This window comes from Falco rusticolus, chromosome 8, assembly GCF_015220075.1.
Source record: "Falco rusticolus isolate bFalRus1 chromosome 8, bFalRus1.pri, whole genome shotgun sequence".
NCBI classification, from domain to species: domain Eukaryota; kingdom Metazoa; phylum Chordata; class Aves; order Falconiformes; family Falconidae; genus Falco; species Falco rusticolus.
Window position 1 is genome coordinate 26,540,001 of NC_051194.1, and position 17,089 is coordinate 26,557,089.

General features: G+C 42.5%; 1 protein-coding gene across 15 annotated transcripts in view; it reads left to right on the top strand.

The window, feature by feature from the left end:
• Positions 1–12,650, top strand: part of GTDC1 (glycosyltransferase like domain containing 1) — a 185,756-nt gene extending 173,106 nt beyond the window's left edge. For 10 of the 15 annotated variants that reach the window (XM_037396858.1, XM_037396864.1, XM_037396866.1 and 7 more), the window contains 3 exons: positions 3,081–3,151; positions 3,850–3,941; positions 11,343–12,650. In XM_037396858.1, coding sequence (XP_037252755.1) covers positions 3,081–3,151; positions 3,850–3,941; positions 11,343–11,426 — 247 coding nt within the window. In that variant the 3' untranslated portion in view covers positions 11,427–12,650. Of the gene's footprint in view, positions 1–66; positions 2,935–3,080; positions 3,152–3,849; positions 3,942–9,279; positions 9,449–10,495 lie in introns of those variants that run through there. The other 5 variants (XR_005105671.1, XM_037396862.1, XR_005105672.1 and 2 more) reach the window with 5 other exon arrangements.
• Positions 12,651–17,089: the final 4,439 nt, after the last annotated feature.

The following is a 17,089-nucleotide window of genomic DNA, read 5'->3' on the forward strand; positions in this document are numbered from 1 at the left end:
GTAGGAGAAAGTGTGCAATTAGGTTTTTATCTGCAGTTACATGATGCATCCTGTGCTTTCGTTTAGAACATCACCTTGGTGGGTGGTCATCATCTTTCCTTACACCAAAGCTGTACCTTCTTGACACCACACTTGATGCTGGACGCCTGCCCAAACACCAAACTTCTGTTATTGTTGAGTGCGAAGGAAGTAAGAAACGCAACAATCAGCAAAAGACAAAAGCAGACCAGCAGTGCGATTCCAGCAGCCCAGTACATTATGGTTACATTCCATGCGAGTTAAGTCACTATGGTAAAAGCCTTGGCAGGGTTTTTTTTTCAATAGTTTATTCATGATGTTCATTATTATGAGCTGTAAAGGCTATGAGAATTTCATTTTTTAAATGTCTTATGGAATGTATCACTTTCTTAGATCTTGTAGACATGCTGTGGAAACCATAACATAAAATATGAGTTACTTACAATAACTAATTTTAATCCCATCTGCTAAGTATGACAACATTAGCATTTCCACTTAATTAAAAACACCCTTAAAGCAGCAATGTTTTAATCACTCCATTTTATTTACTCTCCTCCGGTGTCACTTATAATTGTAACTTTTTATTTTTTAATAATGAGGGATTTTTTTTTCTCTGTGCATCACACAAAAAAGTGCTGTCGATAATTAGCAGTCTTCTGTTATTACTAGACTCAGGTGTCACAACTGTGTCTCATCCTCATTACAGTAAAAAATTTCACCTATCAGATTCATTATTGCTAGATAATGCGACTGAGAGCCTTAGCAGGCCCTCCAGAAAAGTAATTCAGCCAAGCAAAATTATCAGCTAATTATATTTAGAATCAAAAGCCCAACAACTATTTGCAGATAAATTGTATGAATTGAAGTGAATAGATCTGAATATTAAGATTCATAGATTTAGCAGATGATTTGTTAATTGGAATAAAAAGGCCATTTACTAGCCATTTTAACAATAGATCAATCGGAACTCTATTTATTATTTAACTAGTAGTGCTTAAGGATTGGAATGAAGAATAATTGTATTATTGTGATGATGTGATACTTTTCTGGAAAAGGACAGAAATGTGTGGAAATTGCAAAGCTTCCCTGCCCGTCCTGGGAGCGCAGCCTGCCCTGCTGGGTTGGAGCTCTGGGTCTTGGCGTGGGGAAGGTGGACGGTGCAGGGCAGGGCTGCCTGCACGGTGGTGAGGACCTGTCAGAAAAAATCACGTAAACTTTGGTGCGGAAAGGTAGAAAATGGCAATGCAAATAGGATCATTTGCAAATGAAAGAATTCCAAATTTTAACTTTTATCCAGTGAACTACAGAGGCATTAAATTCTGATTTTACTAATTCATGATCCTGATAGAGGTTTTTCATAAGGGGAAATTGCATACTCAAATGATGACTCAGATTGCATCTTGGCCTGCAGTTTTGTTTTAGGGAGCTGTTCATTTTTATTTTTTTTTTCCTGCAGACGATATGATTAAAAAGCAAATATTTTAACATAACTTAGTGATCTGAGCTATTACTGAAATGTCCACAGTTTCACTCTTTTTTTTTCTCCTAGATTAAAGAAAACTTTAAAAATCTATTTGCTTTGACATATGACACAATATTTAAGAACTGAAATCATCAATTAAATCACACATCAGAAACATTTCCCTTTGGTAAAAAATATAGTGCTAGACGATGTACACTTTGAAATTGTTGTTAATGTTTAAAATGCAATCTGAAGTGCATATGTTATTTTAAAAAAAACATAAATTACAAATTTTAAAAGTTTAGGGGGAAAAAAAAACACGCCCTAGCAGTCCTTGCTTAGCAAAAGCATTTGCAGGGAAATGTGTATCTTTGGGATTTGTGGATATGCATAGTTTTCTAGCATGAAAGCTGGAGATTTTATTCTTTATTTTATTTTTTTCCTGTTTAAAACTGAGTAGATCTAAGGGAAACAGAGTTCCTTCTGCCTGTAATAAAGTCCCAAACCCGATATGCACATGAAGGTAGTGAAAGCCTTTTGGATTGTCACTGAAAACAGAAAAGGTGAACGCTGACAAGATTTCAGATTTTTTTTTTTTCCTGGGGATTGAGGGAGACTGAAGTTAAAAATAAAGTCCTCGTATGGTCAACATGTTGGAGGAAATTCAAAGACTCTCATAAAATAAACATATTTTAAGAAGTGTTTTGAATTTCACTCTGTAATTTCTGGCCAGCAGAAATTACAGTTGTATCTTTGGAGGGACATTATGTCAGATCAATGGTCATTATGCAAAAAAAATAAACTGAAACCTTGATGCTTTAACCTATTCAGCTATTAAAATGCAGAGACGAAGAGGATAGCTTTCCTTCAGGTTCGCTACTAGAAAACTTTGCACCGTTGTGTCGCATTTATAAAATATTTGGGTTTGGTGTTACAAGAGAGACATAAATTGTTCCTCAAAACAGCACGAGTACAAAGCCTCGCAAGCTTTGGCAAAGGAATCTCATCAGCATTTATTAAAAAAAAATGACAGTTTATGTCCCCCAAAATAAAGGAAATTATCCAAGGCATGTGCAGGAGCAAAAATACCCCAGCCCAAAGCATGCTGCAAGTTGTTCCTGGGCTATATTTAACTGTAACCTTTGGAGTCTTAAAGTCTAAGGAGAGGATCCGTTGTGCCAGGTACCGGGGATCGTATGCATCTGTGTGCATGGACCCGTATAGCCCAACGTGCGCACGTGTGCCCTCGTTTCTCTGCAGCATTATTAAGAAAAGCTGTCCATACTTCACCATGTTGTTACATGTGTCTGTCTGCTGATTATAAAATGTGTTAAACAGTATTTAAAAAACAAAAAAATGCAGAGCTGCGCTTTGATTTATTCAGCGAACAAAACATATGCTTGCTGTTCTGTTCTATGTAATTCATATGATCAATAAAATTTTCTTTAAAAAGAGCAACTTTGGCATTTAGAAGGATTATGCTGCTGAATTAAAAAATGTTTTGCTTGCTGTATGTAGTCAACCTCAGTGCTCTTGAACCAACAGAAGTTTTTGGCTCACTAACGTCTGTTTTCCTGTATTTATTATTTCTGATCTTCAGGGTCGAAGCTGTATATTGCGGCTGTTACCCGCTGTGTCCCAAAGCCCTGGTGTACCCAGAGATATTCCCAGGTAGCTGCCTCGTTGCATATTCTTTTTGCTGAAATGTATTACCGTGATTCGTGCTAAAATACAAAGTTTGAGCATAAACTTGAGCAAAAGCAATTGTTTATTTGGCAAGCCAACATGTTAGTGTTAAGGAAAATTTTATGTGTTTTAATACATTAGACGAAGTTTATATTTGCCATCTGTTCTTTTAAGATAACACAAAAGCAAGTTTTGAAATAGCATTTTTCATTGTTAGCATACACAACCAGTAATGATAGATTTTTGTTAAAAGGTCAGTGATGTTGCAGCGGTTTGCAGATTTTTTTTGATACACAGTAAAAAAAACCCGAGGCCTGAAAATCACACCAAATTATTTAAACAATTTAATACTTAATAGTATGCAACTGCAGTACAGGATACACACTCATGTAGTACCAGTTCTTTGAAAAATCTCATCACTAAATGTATCACATATGCATTGTGTTACATTAGAATAATGTATTTTAATCACCCAAAGGAGATGTCTAAACAGCACAACTACACAGTCTTATTTAGCATTAAACATCCTTGTGAGCTGAGGTAACCTTATAAAATCATGCTTAAATAATGTAAAACACGAGGCGGCACAGAGCAATATGCATTTTTAATTAGTAAAGTGACTAATATCGAGTGTGTGCTTTGAGGTTTTTGTTTCATTAAAAATGTATCTGTTTTTCCTGCAGCTGAATATCTGTATTCTACACCTGAACAGCTTTTTAAAAGGCTTCAGAATTTCTGCAAGAGACCAGATACTGTAAGGAAACATCTCTATAAGGTAGTTGTTCAGAATAGTTTTAGATGATATAATGCCATATTGAAGTACAAAGGAAAAAAACCCTTAAAAAAACAACATTTAATTAACATACTAATGTTTAAAGGAAACATGCTAGGGAGGGATATTAGCTGTTACACTAACAAGGATTAATTAAACTAGATGCCAGTTGTATTAACCTAGGTCTTATGAAATACGTGCACTTAATGCATGCTACATGCTTTTTTTTAATTTATTGTTTTCTAAAATGACTGTCCTTTACATTTGGACCCAAGAGGCTTATAAAAATGAACCTGGATTAATGCAACTCATTAGTTTAAAAGGAAAATAAAAGAAAGATCCTACAATTATAGTAATGAGGATAAGCCTACCTTCCTATCCTAATTTAATCGTCAGTCCTCAAAAAATGCAGGTGACAGGTATCAGGTAAGATTTCTCTGCCTTTTGGAATTATCTTGAATTCTTTTCATGATCATGATTATTTTAACGCTTTGCTTTTTTAATATGTGTTGAACGTAAAAAAGTTTATCGGAAGCATAATTTACTGATATTTATTGTGTCCTGTTGTTTGCATTTATTTATGTGGATAAGGTGCAGTCTCAGTGGCAGACCCTCCATTCAAGTTTTTATTGACTGTTCAATGCTAGACCAACTTGCACATTTTTAAGTGGTGTATTTATACTGCTAGCAGTCACACTTTCTTTCTTTTTTTTTTTTTAATTACACGATTGTGGATGAAGCACTAAATTTGACATTATTCCAGTGAAGAGCTATTATTACACGATGCTGCTGTTAGAAAAATAACTGCTATTTTCTGCATGCTGATATGTAAATTTACAGCGGTTTATGGCTTTCACAGTCCTGGCTATGCCGTGGGCAGGTTGGATACACATCACCCCTGCACAGGAGAGGTGTTTCAGCTCGTAAAAAACCTGTATTCAGCTGAAAAGGCTCGGGAGTGCATAGACACACTCCTCGTGTTACCCGTGCAATACAAATGCGGTCTTTTTAGCCTTCCCTGGCTGTCGCCATCCAGGCACACTGTTAATGAGCAAGTCGAGTAATCTCCTTCTTAATTTGGAGGCTCACGCTGCCAGCAGACCTAGCCTCCTCTCTCCACCTTCCTCCCTCTGGGGACCAGAAAGTGTTGGGTCTTGCTGCATGTCGTCTGCCTCCCTAACCCTTCCCGCACACGTCGCAGGAGGAGCAAGGGTTTAGCCCATGTCTGACTTTTTTTTTTTTTTTTTTTTGGTGACCTAAAAATAGACGTTTACATAACGATACATCAAAGATGATGTTGTTTCTGCAGGAAACAGTTAAACTTCAAGAAAAAAGGAGAGAACCAAAAATGCAATTTAACACCCAATTTCAAGCTCATTATCTTTCATTGTCTATTAACTTGGCAATGGTTCAGAAGGTAGCTCATAATAGTTTAAAATGCTGACTGAACACTTCCAGTGTTCAGCATTACTTCTTGAGTCAATACTATCGTATAGTTGTATTTGGTGGCTTCAAAGGGAAAACAGTCCTTAAACATTTACCTTGACATTTGCCAGTGCTTCAAGCTCAGCTAATAGTTGCGTTCACACGGGTCTTCTCTACGTATGGATCCCCAGCTCCTAAACAGAACCGAGGTGCCCTAAAAATGGAAATAACGGTCGCAGAAATGCTGATGTAAAATAGTATGGGGTTAAAATGTGTGTGCAAGCCCTATACGCAGCATGCTAATTTGCTTGAAGGATTTTTATTTATTTTTTTTTAAAACCCCTTGGGGTGATTTGCAGGCAGAAGCTGAAGGTGTTTTATCCTCCCCCTGGTGTAGGGTTTGTGCGCTGTTAACAGCGCAGCCCCATTCGGATCTGCTGAGCGTTTGAGCTGAAGGTCCACAACAGGTAGCGACTGAGCCGAACGAGGGATCGTTTGCAAATTAGTAAAGCAGAGGCTAATCCCAAACCTGCAAGCATCAGAGGAAAGATCCCTGTTGTCTTTAATAGGCTTTGGATCAGCTCAGAAAATACTGTTAGAGTTGTCTTTTTGTACCTACACCCACATACGCCAGGTCTGCCTTCTGCAACAGAACGACCCGCAGAACCTCCTTGCAAAGTGCTGGCCGAGGCGTGTGTAGTTAGTGTCATTATAGCTGGGACAGCGCTGGTGTTTCAGAAGATGAAAAAAGGGAAATCGTGAAGGGTACGCCAACACTTCCACCTGATTCTCACTTTTTTTCCATCAGGACAATATTTATATACTATAGTGGAAAAGGAAAGGGACCCCAGCACAGCAGGGCATGCTAAGTAGCTGCTTGTCCTTCAGAAACCTTCCTGACATACTCTCTGCCTGAAGTTCATAACGCGTCTGTGATTTCTTGAAAGTAAAAATGCTTTCAAAGCAAATAGTGCTTTTCTCTACTGGTTGGGGATTCTGCTTCTAGTCTGGGAAGTAATCATCATCAGAAGTACCTTGGCTTATCCTTTTACATATTGTTGGGGTTTTATTACTAAGGATATCCATAATAATTAAACAGCGGTCTAATTAAACAGGCAGTTTATTCCTTCAGTTATCCTCAGTGCTCGTGCTGATAAAGTTAGGGGGCAGAAGGGAGATAAATGGCAGCGGGGCAGGCGGCTTAGGGAGGCGGACACAGCCAGCAGCCCTGTGCGGACGCACAGACCAAGCCATTCTGCTGTACCGGCTTCACTCAACGGAGGAGATGCACGCTGGCACACTTTTAAAAATGTCTGTGATGCAAGCACCTATGAAAACCTTTCCAAATGATTGGAAAGTATTGCTGACCATGTGTATTCTCACAGCAGGCAAGGGTGGGCTCGTTTGCATTTTGACATCGCCTTCGACCAGTTATTAGCAGAAGATTGAGACTAGTGGAAAGTGAACCTCGTTTCAATTATTTGTTCTGTTCCAGTTTTATGGAATCAAACATTGCTGTCTGGTTTCTTGGTGTTTGTGGTCGCCACAGTAAGCGCCAGAATGAAGCAAGTAACAGCAACAGGGCATCAGTTTCTGTCAGAGTACACTAAAGGACCTGTCAGTGTTTGCAAGCTCCCTATCTAGTAGACTTAAAAAAAAAAAAAAAAAAGAAAGAAAAATAGGGCAAAACATTTGCTTCTGCATTATTTTCTTTAAGTTTACCTTTCAGTTCCCTCACTTCAGTTTCTTAATTTAAAACAGCATGTATAAAGAGTATACAGTGGAAAGGGACAAGAAGAGTTGCCAAAAGCCAGGCATGGAAGGAGCTGACAACTTTAAATAATCTCTCCCAGCCCTCCCAGCTGAATGAGTGCTGGTTGACATGCTGTCAGCTTCAGTTCCTACAGAAAAATCCTACTCTCACTCATGCTTGTTTAATGGAGAAAAGAATTTGGCCCACTTTCTGACATTCATCTTCTCATTTCCATCACACTACAGAAGCTCACCTGCATATGAAAAGACACATGGCGTGATTTTTTTTTTCTTTCTTACACCACCGTAGAAGGAAGTCTGCTGAATTCAAAGGGATTAAACTGCTGTAAAATCAAATTAAGATCCCAGTTAGACCGTAGACATCTGAATTGTTTCCAGTCTCAGGATTTGGCTGTGTAGGGCAGTTCTAACAAAACTTTTTTTTTTCTTTTTTTTTTTTTTCCCCTTCACTTTTTGCTCTGATTTGAGATAAAGCAGCATCGTTGGTACTTCAGGAAAACATGTAGAAGGGAAAACTGCTCCTGTTCCAGCTTTAATATTTAGGCATAGCTAGGAAAGCAGCAGGCGGCATTCTCAGCCTAAGGATATGGGGTGCTGGACATGTCAGGGTGCAGGGGACCTCATACCAGCTGTCCCATCAGCCGCTCAGCCCTGTTGCAAGGAGCAGAAGTTGTCCTAAGTTCTTGTACAGGCCATGTAAGAGCCAGGAACGATGCCTCTGCCCTGATCCTTACCTGCTCCCCAGCACAAACTCCATGAGAAACCCATTTTTCTGTAAGGATGCTAACTGCGGCTCTGGATCAGCACGCCATGTGTCCAGTACCAGTTTTTTGATAGTGAGCAGTGAATACTGGGGAGAAGGGTGGCGCAAGTAGGAACAGGTTATTAAAGACCTTCCCTTTGTCTTTCACAGTTAGAGATTGGTCCTAACCCTGGACTTGGAGGTTTTATCATCTTTCAGAACCCTTTAGTGTTAAACGTTGCCAGGCTGTGTGTAATAGTTCTCCATTTGACATCCAGGCCCTTGGAAACGCCTGTTCTTGTCTTTCACATCTTTTCTGTAGCAAAGTCATTCATCATATGTTTACAGATGGCGTTAAAAGCATTTCCTTCAATTTGGGTCAGGGTTTCCCCACCTTCAGTTGTGTTGTCTTATTCTGGAGTTGGTCGCCTGGAAGCAGAAGCTCCCCATCCATCTTTTCTATACCATTCATTATTTCATAAACATTTGTAAAGCACTTACAGTATCCCAGTCTTTTCAGTCTCTCCTCGTGAATATAATTCTATTTTTATATTCTAATCTCTCATCATTCAAGCCATTTTGATGCTTGAGAGCTGTTTTTGTGCTGGGGCGATCACTGCCTTGCAGAGCATTCTAGGCCATGCCATCGGTTTATGCGATGTGTTGTACTCTGATAATTTCCAACCTGTTCCTGATGGAGCCGAACCTACCATTTACTTTTTTAATGGTGAATGTATATTGAGCAGATGTTTGCTTACAGTGTTCTCCAGATCTTTTGTCCTGAGCTGGTAAAGTTAATTTAGAGCTTTATAGGGTATGCAAATAGTACAGATATCTCCATCCATCCTGCTGGCTTTCTGTTCATCAGCAGAGCATGTTTGCAGGGGAAAAAAGAGCAGTGTACTGAGTTTGTGCTTCTGCCTGGTTAGTATTAGGTGCAGGTCAGGAGGAGGTTAGAAGCGCAAATGGGAAACTTGTATTTGCTCCCTGAGATGCTTGATTTCCAGCGAGCATAATTCAGAATGGTTTCGGAGGGGGAGGTGGTCTAGATCTGCTTCTCAGAGCCTCTGTGGGAATGTTCTAGCAGCCTGTAAACTCGGGAGTGCTGTGTCCATGCTCTCTCATCTCTGTTTCAGTGCGAAGGCACGGGATCCTAAGTAAAATGTATATAATGTAAGGATCTCTTATGTGAAAGAAAACTTTGGTTACTTGTTTAGAACATCGAATCATAGAGTAATTAAGGGAGGTATTTCCAGAGGTCATCTGGTCAGCCTCTGCTCAAAGTGGGGGCCAGCTTCGAAGTAGGATCTCACTTCAAAGTTGGATTAAGTTGCTCGGGGTTGCATCCAGGTTAGAGTGAAGTCTTGACACTATCCCTTCCCATATGTATGGCTGTTATAGGTGAAATCCAGCTGGCTTAGGAGGTTTGCATGGGTGAGAAGATCTGCTGGACTGTGGGACACAGTTTAAGCATTTTGGGCCGACCTTAGGTCTGGAAGCAGCTGTGATTAGGATCGCCCTACCACGTGTGCTAATGTGGATCCTCACTGGGGAAGAAATGAGCGAGCCGGTAGGCTGTTGAAGTTGCCTACTAGGTCATTCTGGGATCCAACCATACATATACAGACATCATATATATAAGTAGACATATATATAAGTGTGCATATACTTACATATATTTGTGTGGACCGCACATGCATTTCTTCCAGGTCTTGCCTTGCTCATGCTCTCTGAGGTATATAAGTAGGAGATTTCAGCTCTGAAAATGTTTGTCTATGGCTCGCAGCACTTGGCTGAGCTTGTAGGGCAGGAAGAAGGTGTTCATTAAGCAGGTGGTTACATGTGCATCTTTCAGCATAAACACCAGGACTCTGAACTTTTTATTCTAACAGTATTAAATAGCTTCCAATTTAGTTTTAGGAAGCAAGTGAAAAGTGGCAGATGAACCACAACTGCTGTAAAACAGTAGATGGAGGAGTGGGTCAAAGGAAGTAGGATTGACTTTGAAAGAAAAGCTGCAAAAAGCGTGAAAACTTATTTTTTCAGCAAAGTTTCTTGAAATTACCTTGAGAAAGAAAGCCTGAAACTGTTTTCCTGCTGTTGTAGTTGGTCAATGTGTTCTAAGCCATCCTATGCAAGGTACCCACCAGCTTATCTTGCGTAGACTCGCATCCCACATTTGGTGTTTTTTGTTTAAAAGCAGAAAGAATGAAACTTTTTTAAAGACCAAGACAGGAAACTGCAGAGCAGACCAGTTTGTTCAGGGAAATACTGATACTTTACTGAGGAGTATTATATAGCTCTGACTCCGGCCTCACAGTGCACCCAGTTTGCGTAAACCAGTGCTGTCTTTTGATGGTGGTTTCCAAAGGTGCTTGGAGTTGGAAAGTTGAGCTCCAAAAGTAATTACTACAGGCTGCTTTCCACCTTGATTCTTTCCCAATACTCACTTACGGAGGGAAGGAGCTAGGTCATGGAGTAAAGCTGACCCAATGCAAATTTCTCTGTAAATCACTCTGCTGTCTTGCCTGCCAAGTCTCAGGTTTTGTGCTGAATAATAGTCTCTAATTCTTAATTTTGTTAAGGTGTTGTTTTGGTTTTGTTTTTTTTAATGCAGAAAATGTACGCCAGATCAGTAGTGTCTGCTTGAACTCCAGCTGTCCTGAAACAGCAGGCCTAAACGGGATGAACAGTCCTTGTGAAATTCTAAAGGTTAACTCTGAGGTCTAATGATGGCAGAGTAGATAATATTTGCTTTGGTTCTGATCTTAGGACATGGGAAACAAAGAAGTTGATTATTTCATAGAAGATATTGTACTGCTACTGTCATCTTACTGTGCTGCCTGTTCTTCATGGGGAGATCTTGCTTATGTGAAAACTTTGCTTCTCTTGATCTCTGCATATTTAGGAGATGTTTGACTGAATCCCTATTTCTTGGAAAAAAAAAACCCCACCAAAACCAAAAACCAACAACCAACGAATGCCCAGACCTTCGCAGAGTTATCACTCCCCCCAAAAAAGGAGTTGAATTAATTCTCTCCGAGGTTACCCTACAATAGAGCCCAGAGGCCAGACCAGCGATGGTCAGGCAGGAGAGTGAGGCCCTCACTCCTGCTGGGGGGCGGTTCTGCCATGTGGGAGGGCGAGAGGGGCCAGTCAGTCCCCGTGGGTGTCAGGTCCTTGGCGTGTCTGCCGGGACCGCCGATGAAGCAGATGGCGTTTGGTGGTGCTCATCTAGGAGCAAGCACCCTGGGGCTGCCGACCAGCTTACCTGTCTTTAAAAATAAAATGCTGAATGCACCCAGATAACGCCGCCTAAGTGTTCCATGACCGCCTGGCTTGCACCCCTCGGGTCACAGCGCGTTGCGGCACGGAGCCACGCTCCTTCCGGTGCTGGAGAGATCCCTTTTGTGTCCCAGCATCTAACGCGGCTTCGTGCACTTTTCTCTTCTGCTTCCTCGTAGGGCGAGACGGCTGGCTTTTCTTGGGCAGCACTCGGCAGTAAATTCAGGTCTCTGCTTGCAGCAGAACCGAGGGAAGATTTGTGACAGATGGGGCTAAGTCACAAACTTGCAGCCTCAGGCAGAATTGTGGAAGTTTCCAGAGTGTGCCCATATTTACCTGATCAGAGAGAAAAGAAAATCTGCAGAGGAAGCCGAGCCTGGCTGCTTGTCATAGCTGACACAGAGCCATCTGCCACAAACCTGTGGCGGCTTCAGATCTCCAATCCCTGCCACCACCCCAGCTCAAATTAAATACAGATTCTTAGAGACGTTATGATGGTTACACATGTCCTCGGCATCACATGCAGGAGACTGTTCAAAAAAAATATGTGGCCTGTTGTGTAACCGCACTCATGTATCCCATATGTGGTGCCACATTGAATTTCCGGTTGAATCTGTTTTTATCCTTTGTACTGGATGACATGGTGCCTGAATTCTTTCTTTTCGCCGACACGATGGCAGCCAAGCTGCAGCTTCAAACGCTCACACTTGGCTGAGTTTCTACCTAGGTTGCCAGGTTATCATTGGAGCCTTATTGTGTCCTCAAAGGGCCACAGGGCCTGAAAGGAGGATCCGAACACTGCCGGACTAATTGGGCAGCCATCTCCGGGTTGTTTGGAGGCAAAGGGCTGCTTTAGCGCTTTTTTTTTTTTTTTTTTTTTTTTTTTTTGGCAAATTAATGACTCTCTGGCACGGGGGTTTTTAAGTGAAGGTATTAATAAGGGGTCTGGCAGGTAATCCCATGATTCGTGGAGTTACATTTGCATTTAATTAATCTTAAAGAAAGCTGAAAGATAAACAGCTGTAATTCAAACTAGCATGGGAAATATGCTACATGGTGCCATCTATCCGATAAAATGAAAGCCGAGACACTTGTTTTATTTCTCTCAAGGATGGAGAACAAACAGATAACAATCAAAATACTTCCAATAAAAACCAGTAGTTTAAATGTAATGGCAGTTCATCAAGAATCTTTGCATCCAGTTACAAATACAGTCTTTTAAAGATAAATCACTTATGATTCCAGCAGTCAAGCGGCTATATTTGTTGATGTAAAATGTTTTGAAGATGTAGATTGTACAATAAATTTTTAATAAAGTGCCCACTGCAATTTTTAATTAGCATATCTCATTCATGTATAAGTGTGTACATCTATCTGTATATTTATCACTATGCGTATCCTTGTGTCAGAGTCAATGAATGCAATTGTGTCTTTATCTGATGAAGTAGAATCTGTTTTGCAAGCGATAATAAAACATTATGACAATTCCAAGATTTCCAACTCTGCTCTGGGAAGAATCAAGAAGAGGACTGTCGGTGAGGTGTTACGATGTGAAGCCCGGTAAGACCTCGGTTTGCAGACAGGTATGGTTTCAGCGCCCCGTGTGTCAGACAGGGTACCTCCTCTCCCTCTCCCAGCAGGCTGTCACCCATCAGCAGCCATCAGCATCTTCCCTTTGCCCGAGCACCGTCCGCAGCAGGTGAAAGCCACGGGCTGGTCCCTCTCCACATATATGCCTTCTGATTCCATCAAGATGCTGAAATGTCTGTTTTCAGCGTGAGGGAAAGCGTGCAGTACCTCTCCTTAAAAAAAAATTACTCCATTAAGCAACCAAAAACCTGAGGGACATCTGATGGTAAGTGTTTGGGTATTTTCCTAGCACTGCGAAGTTGTAATGTTGCAGTAATCATCTCTCTTGTATGGTGGTTCCTCTTCATTTCTGCTCAGCCGAAGCCCAGATTGGCTGTGGGTGTTGAATGCGGTTGAGTAGAAGTGATCTTCTCAAGGCAGCCTGTGTAGGTGTGGTAGTCACACTTGGTAGAGCCGAGGAGCAGGACTGCCTTGCGCTTTGTACCAGAGGGTATTGTAGGTGTTCATTAACGTTATCGCACCTTGCACCAGCAAGAGCAAATGAGAATATTTGTTTTGTTTTTACTGATGGGGAAACTGAGGCATGGCGAAATTGAAGCGAATCGGTTCGAGTTTCACAGTGAGTCATTCTGCAAACCAATAAAAGGCAAAGAGACGCTGTAACGTCGCATGAGGGCTTGTGGTGAACAGGCTCAATACACCAATTTCTGTGGTTTTGAGCTGAAGACTGCTGCTGTCCTCGGTGCACACCCTGAGCAGGCCAGTGACCAGAGGAGGTCTCACCCAGCTGCTTGGCAAGGTGGTGCTCTGCCTTGGTTTACTGACTGATCAGTGATGCTGTAACCATACCCAGCTCAGTCTGGTAAGTGAGGCTTCATCTTGATGGAAAATTTTCCCTCCGAGTCACGAACCCTTGTAAATAACGGTTTATAATAGAAACACTGTGAGAACTTTGAATTGCAGGGTAATAAATAGCAACGCTGCATTATCTTCTGGTATTTCTTTACATTCTCAGTGAAGATGCACAGCTGCTCTGGAGTGAGGAGGGGAAAATGCCCTTCCCGCATGTCCTGGGACCTGCAGGTTGGCCTCATGTCAGGGCACCCTGACGTGTCCCTCGAGGTCCTCGGTCAGGAGGGTGAGGTAGGACAGCCAGGTAGTTGGAGGCGATGCTTCCCCCGAGGCAGTCTTCCCCCGTAGACTGAAACAACCTGAGGAGTTATGCCTCACAGTTTCTGAAGATCAAACGAGACAGCCGCTCCACACTGCTTCATTTAAAGCCTTCGCTTCAGAAGGTCAGAGAGACAAACTGGGATCTCAGTCCCATTGTTCCTACACACATGAGTAAGCAGCGAAGGCAGAGACCTAGTCTTATGAGCAAAATGACGGAATTAGACCTTGATTTACTTTCATATTTATTGATGTTTCACCTGCACTGGCACAGCCAACTGCAGGTGCTTTGGGAGAGGTTTAGGCAGGGAGCGAGGGGCGCAGGCGTTTTCTCGACTCCTGCAGACACAGCGAGTATGCTCCTACCGGAGCCTCCTTGCCTCCTGCATCACTACAGGCCAGGCACCTCATCCTGCCATCCTTGTGTCTTAGTACTTGAGAGCGCAGGAAACACAGGTTTATTCCACATGAGAGTCATCTTTTCCCATATAATAGAAAAGAAAATCCTAAAATAATTAGGGAATTTTGTAGCAAACAGTTTCCAGCATTGCTAGCCCTGCTCCGGTCGTGCTGCAGGCACCACGAGGAGCCATGCTACAGACCGGCTTCCATCCGCGTTTGCAGCGTTGAGACCTCTGACTTAGCTCAAAGCTGTTCTGAATTAGGAGGCTAGATTTTTCTAATCGCATTTTTAAAGACTGAGCCAGCAGTTCATTAGAAATCGTGGAGCAAATTCTGCTTCTCTATTACACCAATATAAATCTTGAATGAATTTATATCAGGATAACTGGGAGGGTAGAATGTACCTCCCATCTTGTTCCTCAGATTATTAAAAGTTAAAGGGCCTTGAAAATTAAATTCACCTTTCCCTGTTTGAGCTGTTTACTCTGTTTTTTATTCCAGTAAGGACAGTTGAAATGAATTACCCAGTCTCATTTCTGTTCATAGTCACTTTTAAGTTTGGTTCTCATGTACTAGCCCAAGACTAGTTTGTGTGGAAAAGACCGGAGGGCATTTTCTTTCAAACAAATTGTTTTCCTGGGAATAATTTCCTAGAGAATTATATTAAAACCTTTCCCTGAATCCTTGATTTTTGGAAAAAAAATATTTTCCTCTTCTATATCCTCGATTTGGGGGACTTGGCAGTCCTCTACTTGCAGATATAAATGGGTGCCTTAATGAAAGTTCTTGAGAATTTTACCTTCTAATAGGCTAACCTTATTTAACTGAAACACTTTTTAAATGATTCAGTCTGGTAAGCAAGGCTGCATCTTGCCTCTGAATTTTGCCTCTGAGTTATGAACCCTTGCAAAGAAGGTTTTATAATAGAAGCACTGTCAGAGCTTTAATTATAGGGTAATAAATAGCAATGCTGCATTATCTTCTGATATTTCTTTACATTCTTAGCGAATATACACAGCTGTTGCTGGAAACCGATAATCAAGTGCTATGTAACTGTGCTACAACTTAGCACCCACCCTCCGATAGCGGCAGCGGCGGCAGCGGCGGCAGCAGCCAGCGCGTAGCGGGGCGGAGGCAGCGGGCAGGGGGTTCGGGCAGCGGGTCCCGGGCGGGGGGGGGGCTGGCCGGGCCCGGGGAGCTGCCCGAAGTGCATCTGCCCCGGGGCGGGGGGAGTGGGACGGCGGCATCCCCGGGAAGAGCTTTTCCCATCCCGGCCGCCGGGGCGAGGCCAGGGGGATGGAGCTGGGGCAGAGCGGGGAGCCAGGGTTAAACGAGGCCAGTGGCAGCGAAAGCAGTAATAATAATAATAATAATAACAATAATAATAATATGGACAATAATAGCGCTAAAGGGTGGGAGGGCGCAGCGGACTCTGCGGAGCCGGGGGCGGTTGCGGCCCCGCCGTGCGCTCCGCACCTCCCCGCGCAGCCCGGCGCAGCGCTGCGGGCGGCAGAGGAGCCCCAGCTTCCCCCCCGCGCCCCCGCGCCCCTCCGCCTGGCTCCGCGCCCGAGGGGCTCCGCGGGACGGCATCCCGCCCCCCCACCCCGCCGCTGGTCATTAGCGCTATTATTGATAATAAAAAACATGACGTTATTTCGGAAATAAAATTATTTTGTAAGTTGTATATGCAGAGACTACCACACCGCGCGCCCCGGAGTGGCCCTTCCGCGGCTGCGGAGCGGCTGCGCGGGGTAGGCAGCCTCTGCCCCCAGCCCTGTGCGCCTGCCGCTGCCCGGCTCCGTCTCTCCCACAGGTTGGGTGTCCGCGCTCAAAAGGAAAAAAAAAAAAAAAGGCAAAAACCCACAAAAGAAAAAAAAAACACAACAACCCAAAGAAGGCAGAAATACCCGCAAAGCCGGCAAGCAGCGCGGGCGCGGAGCGCGGCGCTGGGGAGGAGCGGAGGGCTGCGGGCGAGGGACTTAACCCTTGGAGCTTTGAAGGCGAAACAAGGTAAGGCGTTGGAAAGGCATGTCTGTAAACAATGATAATTAGCCTTTTCCAAAATCATAACACTGATTAAAATCTCTGATTCATTATTTATTCATCACAGAACCTCTTCGCAGACCTGGGAATAGTGATTAAAACCTAAGTGCTGCTTAATTCCGCACAGCTAGAGAGGCGCCTACCAAGGGGTTAAAGCAGGAAGGAAAGAGGAAACCGAGCAAACAGAATTCTTCTTTTAAGAACCAATACTTTCTTCTTCCCTTCCTGGCAGGAATACTCCTATTCCCCCAAATTTTGGTATTATGAAAATGTTTCTCATACGAAGTACAAGTGTTAGACTGAATCCAGTTGGTACTGAAATTGCAAACACACTTTCACTCCTAGAAAAGCCAACAGAAAGGAACTTCTTTTAACTCCATAATAGCAGGTTACATAGTAAATGAACAACTGATGGTCAACGGGCCAATTATGGTATAAATATCCGTTGTTTACAGCGAGGTGTTAAATGAGCCTTTCGAGCACAAAGGATCAGACTGTCTAAGCTACAATTTGTGCTTCATCCCATTACGTCTCCCCTAAAAAGGCCCGTGCTGTTGTAGGTAATGTGCGTGCAGAACATATTTCTTTCTGTTGATTTTAGTTTGCTTTAATTCAATACACACTCTTGTTTACTTTTTAAAATTTAAATAAATGTCAGCATTGTATAATTTCTATGTTAACAAAGCAGTGAGCAAAATCCCTTGTATGTTTATAAAATATT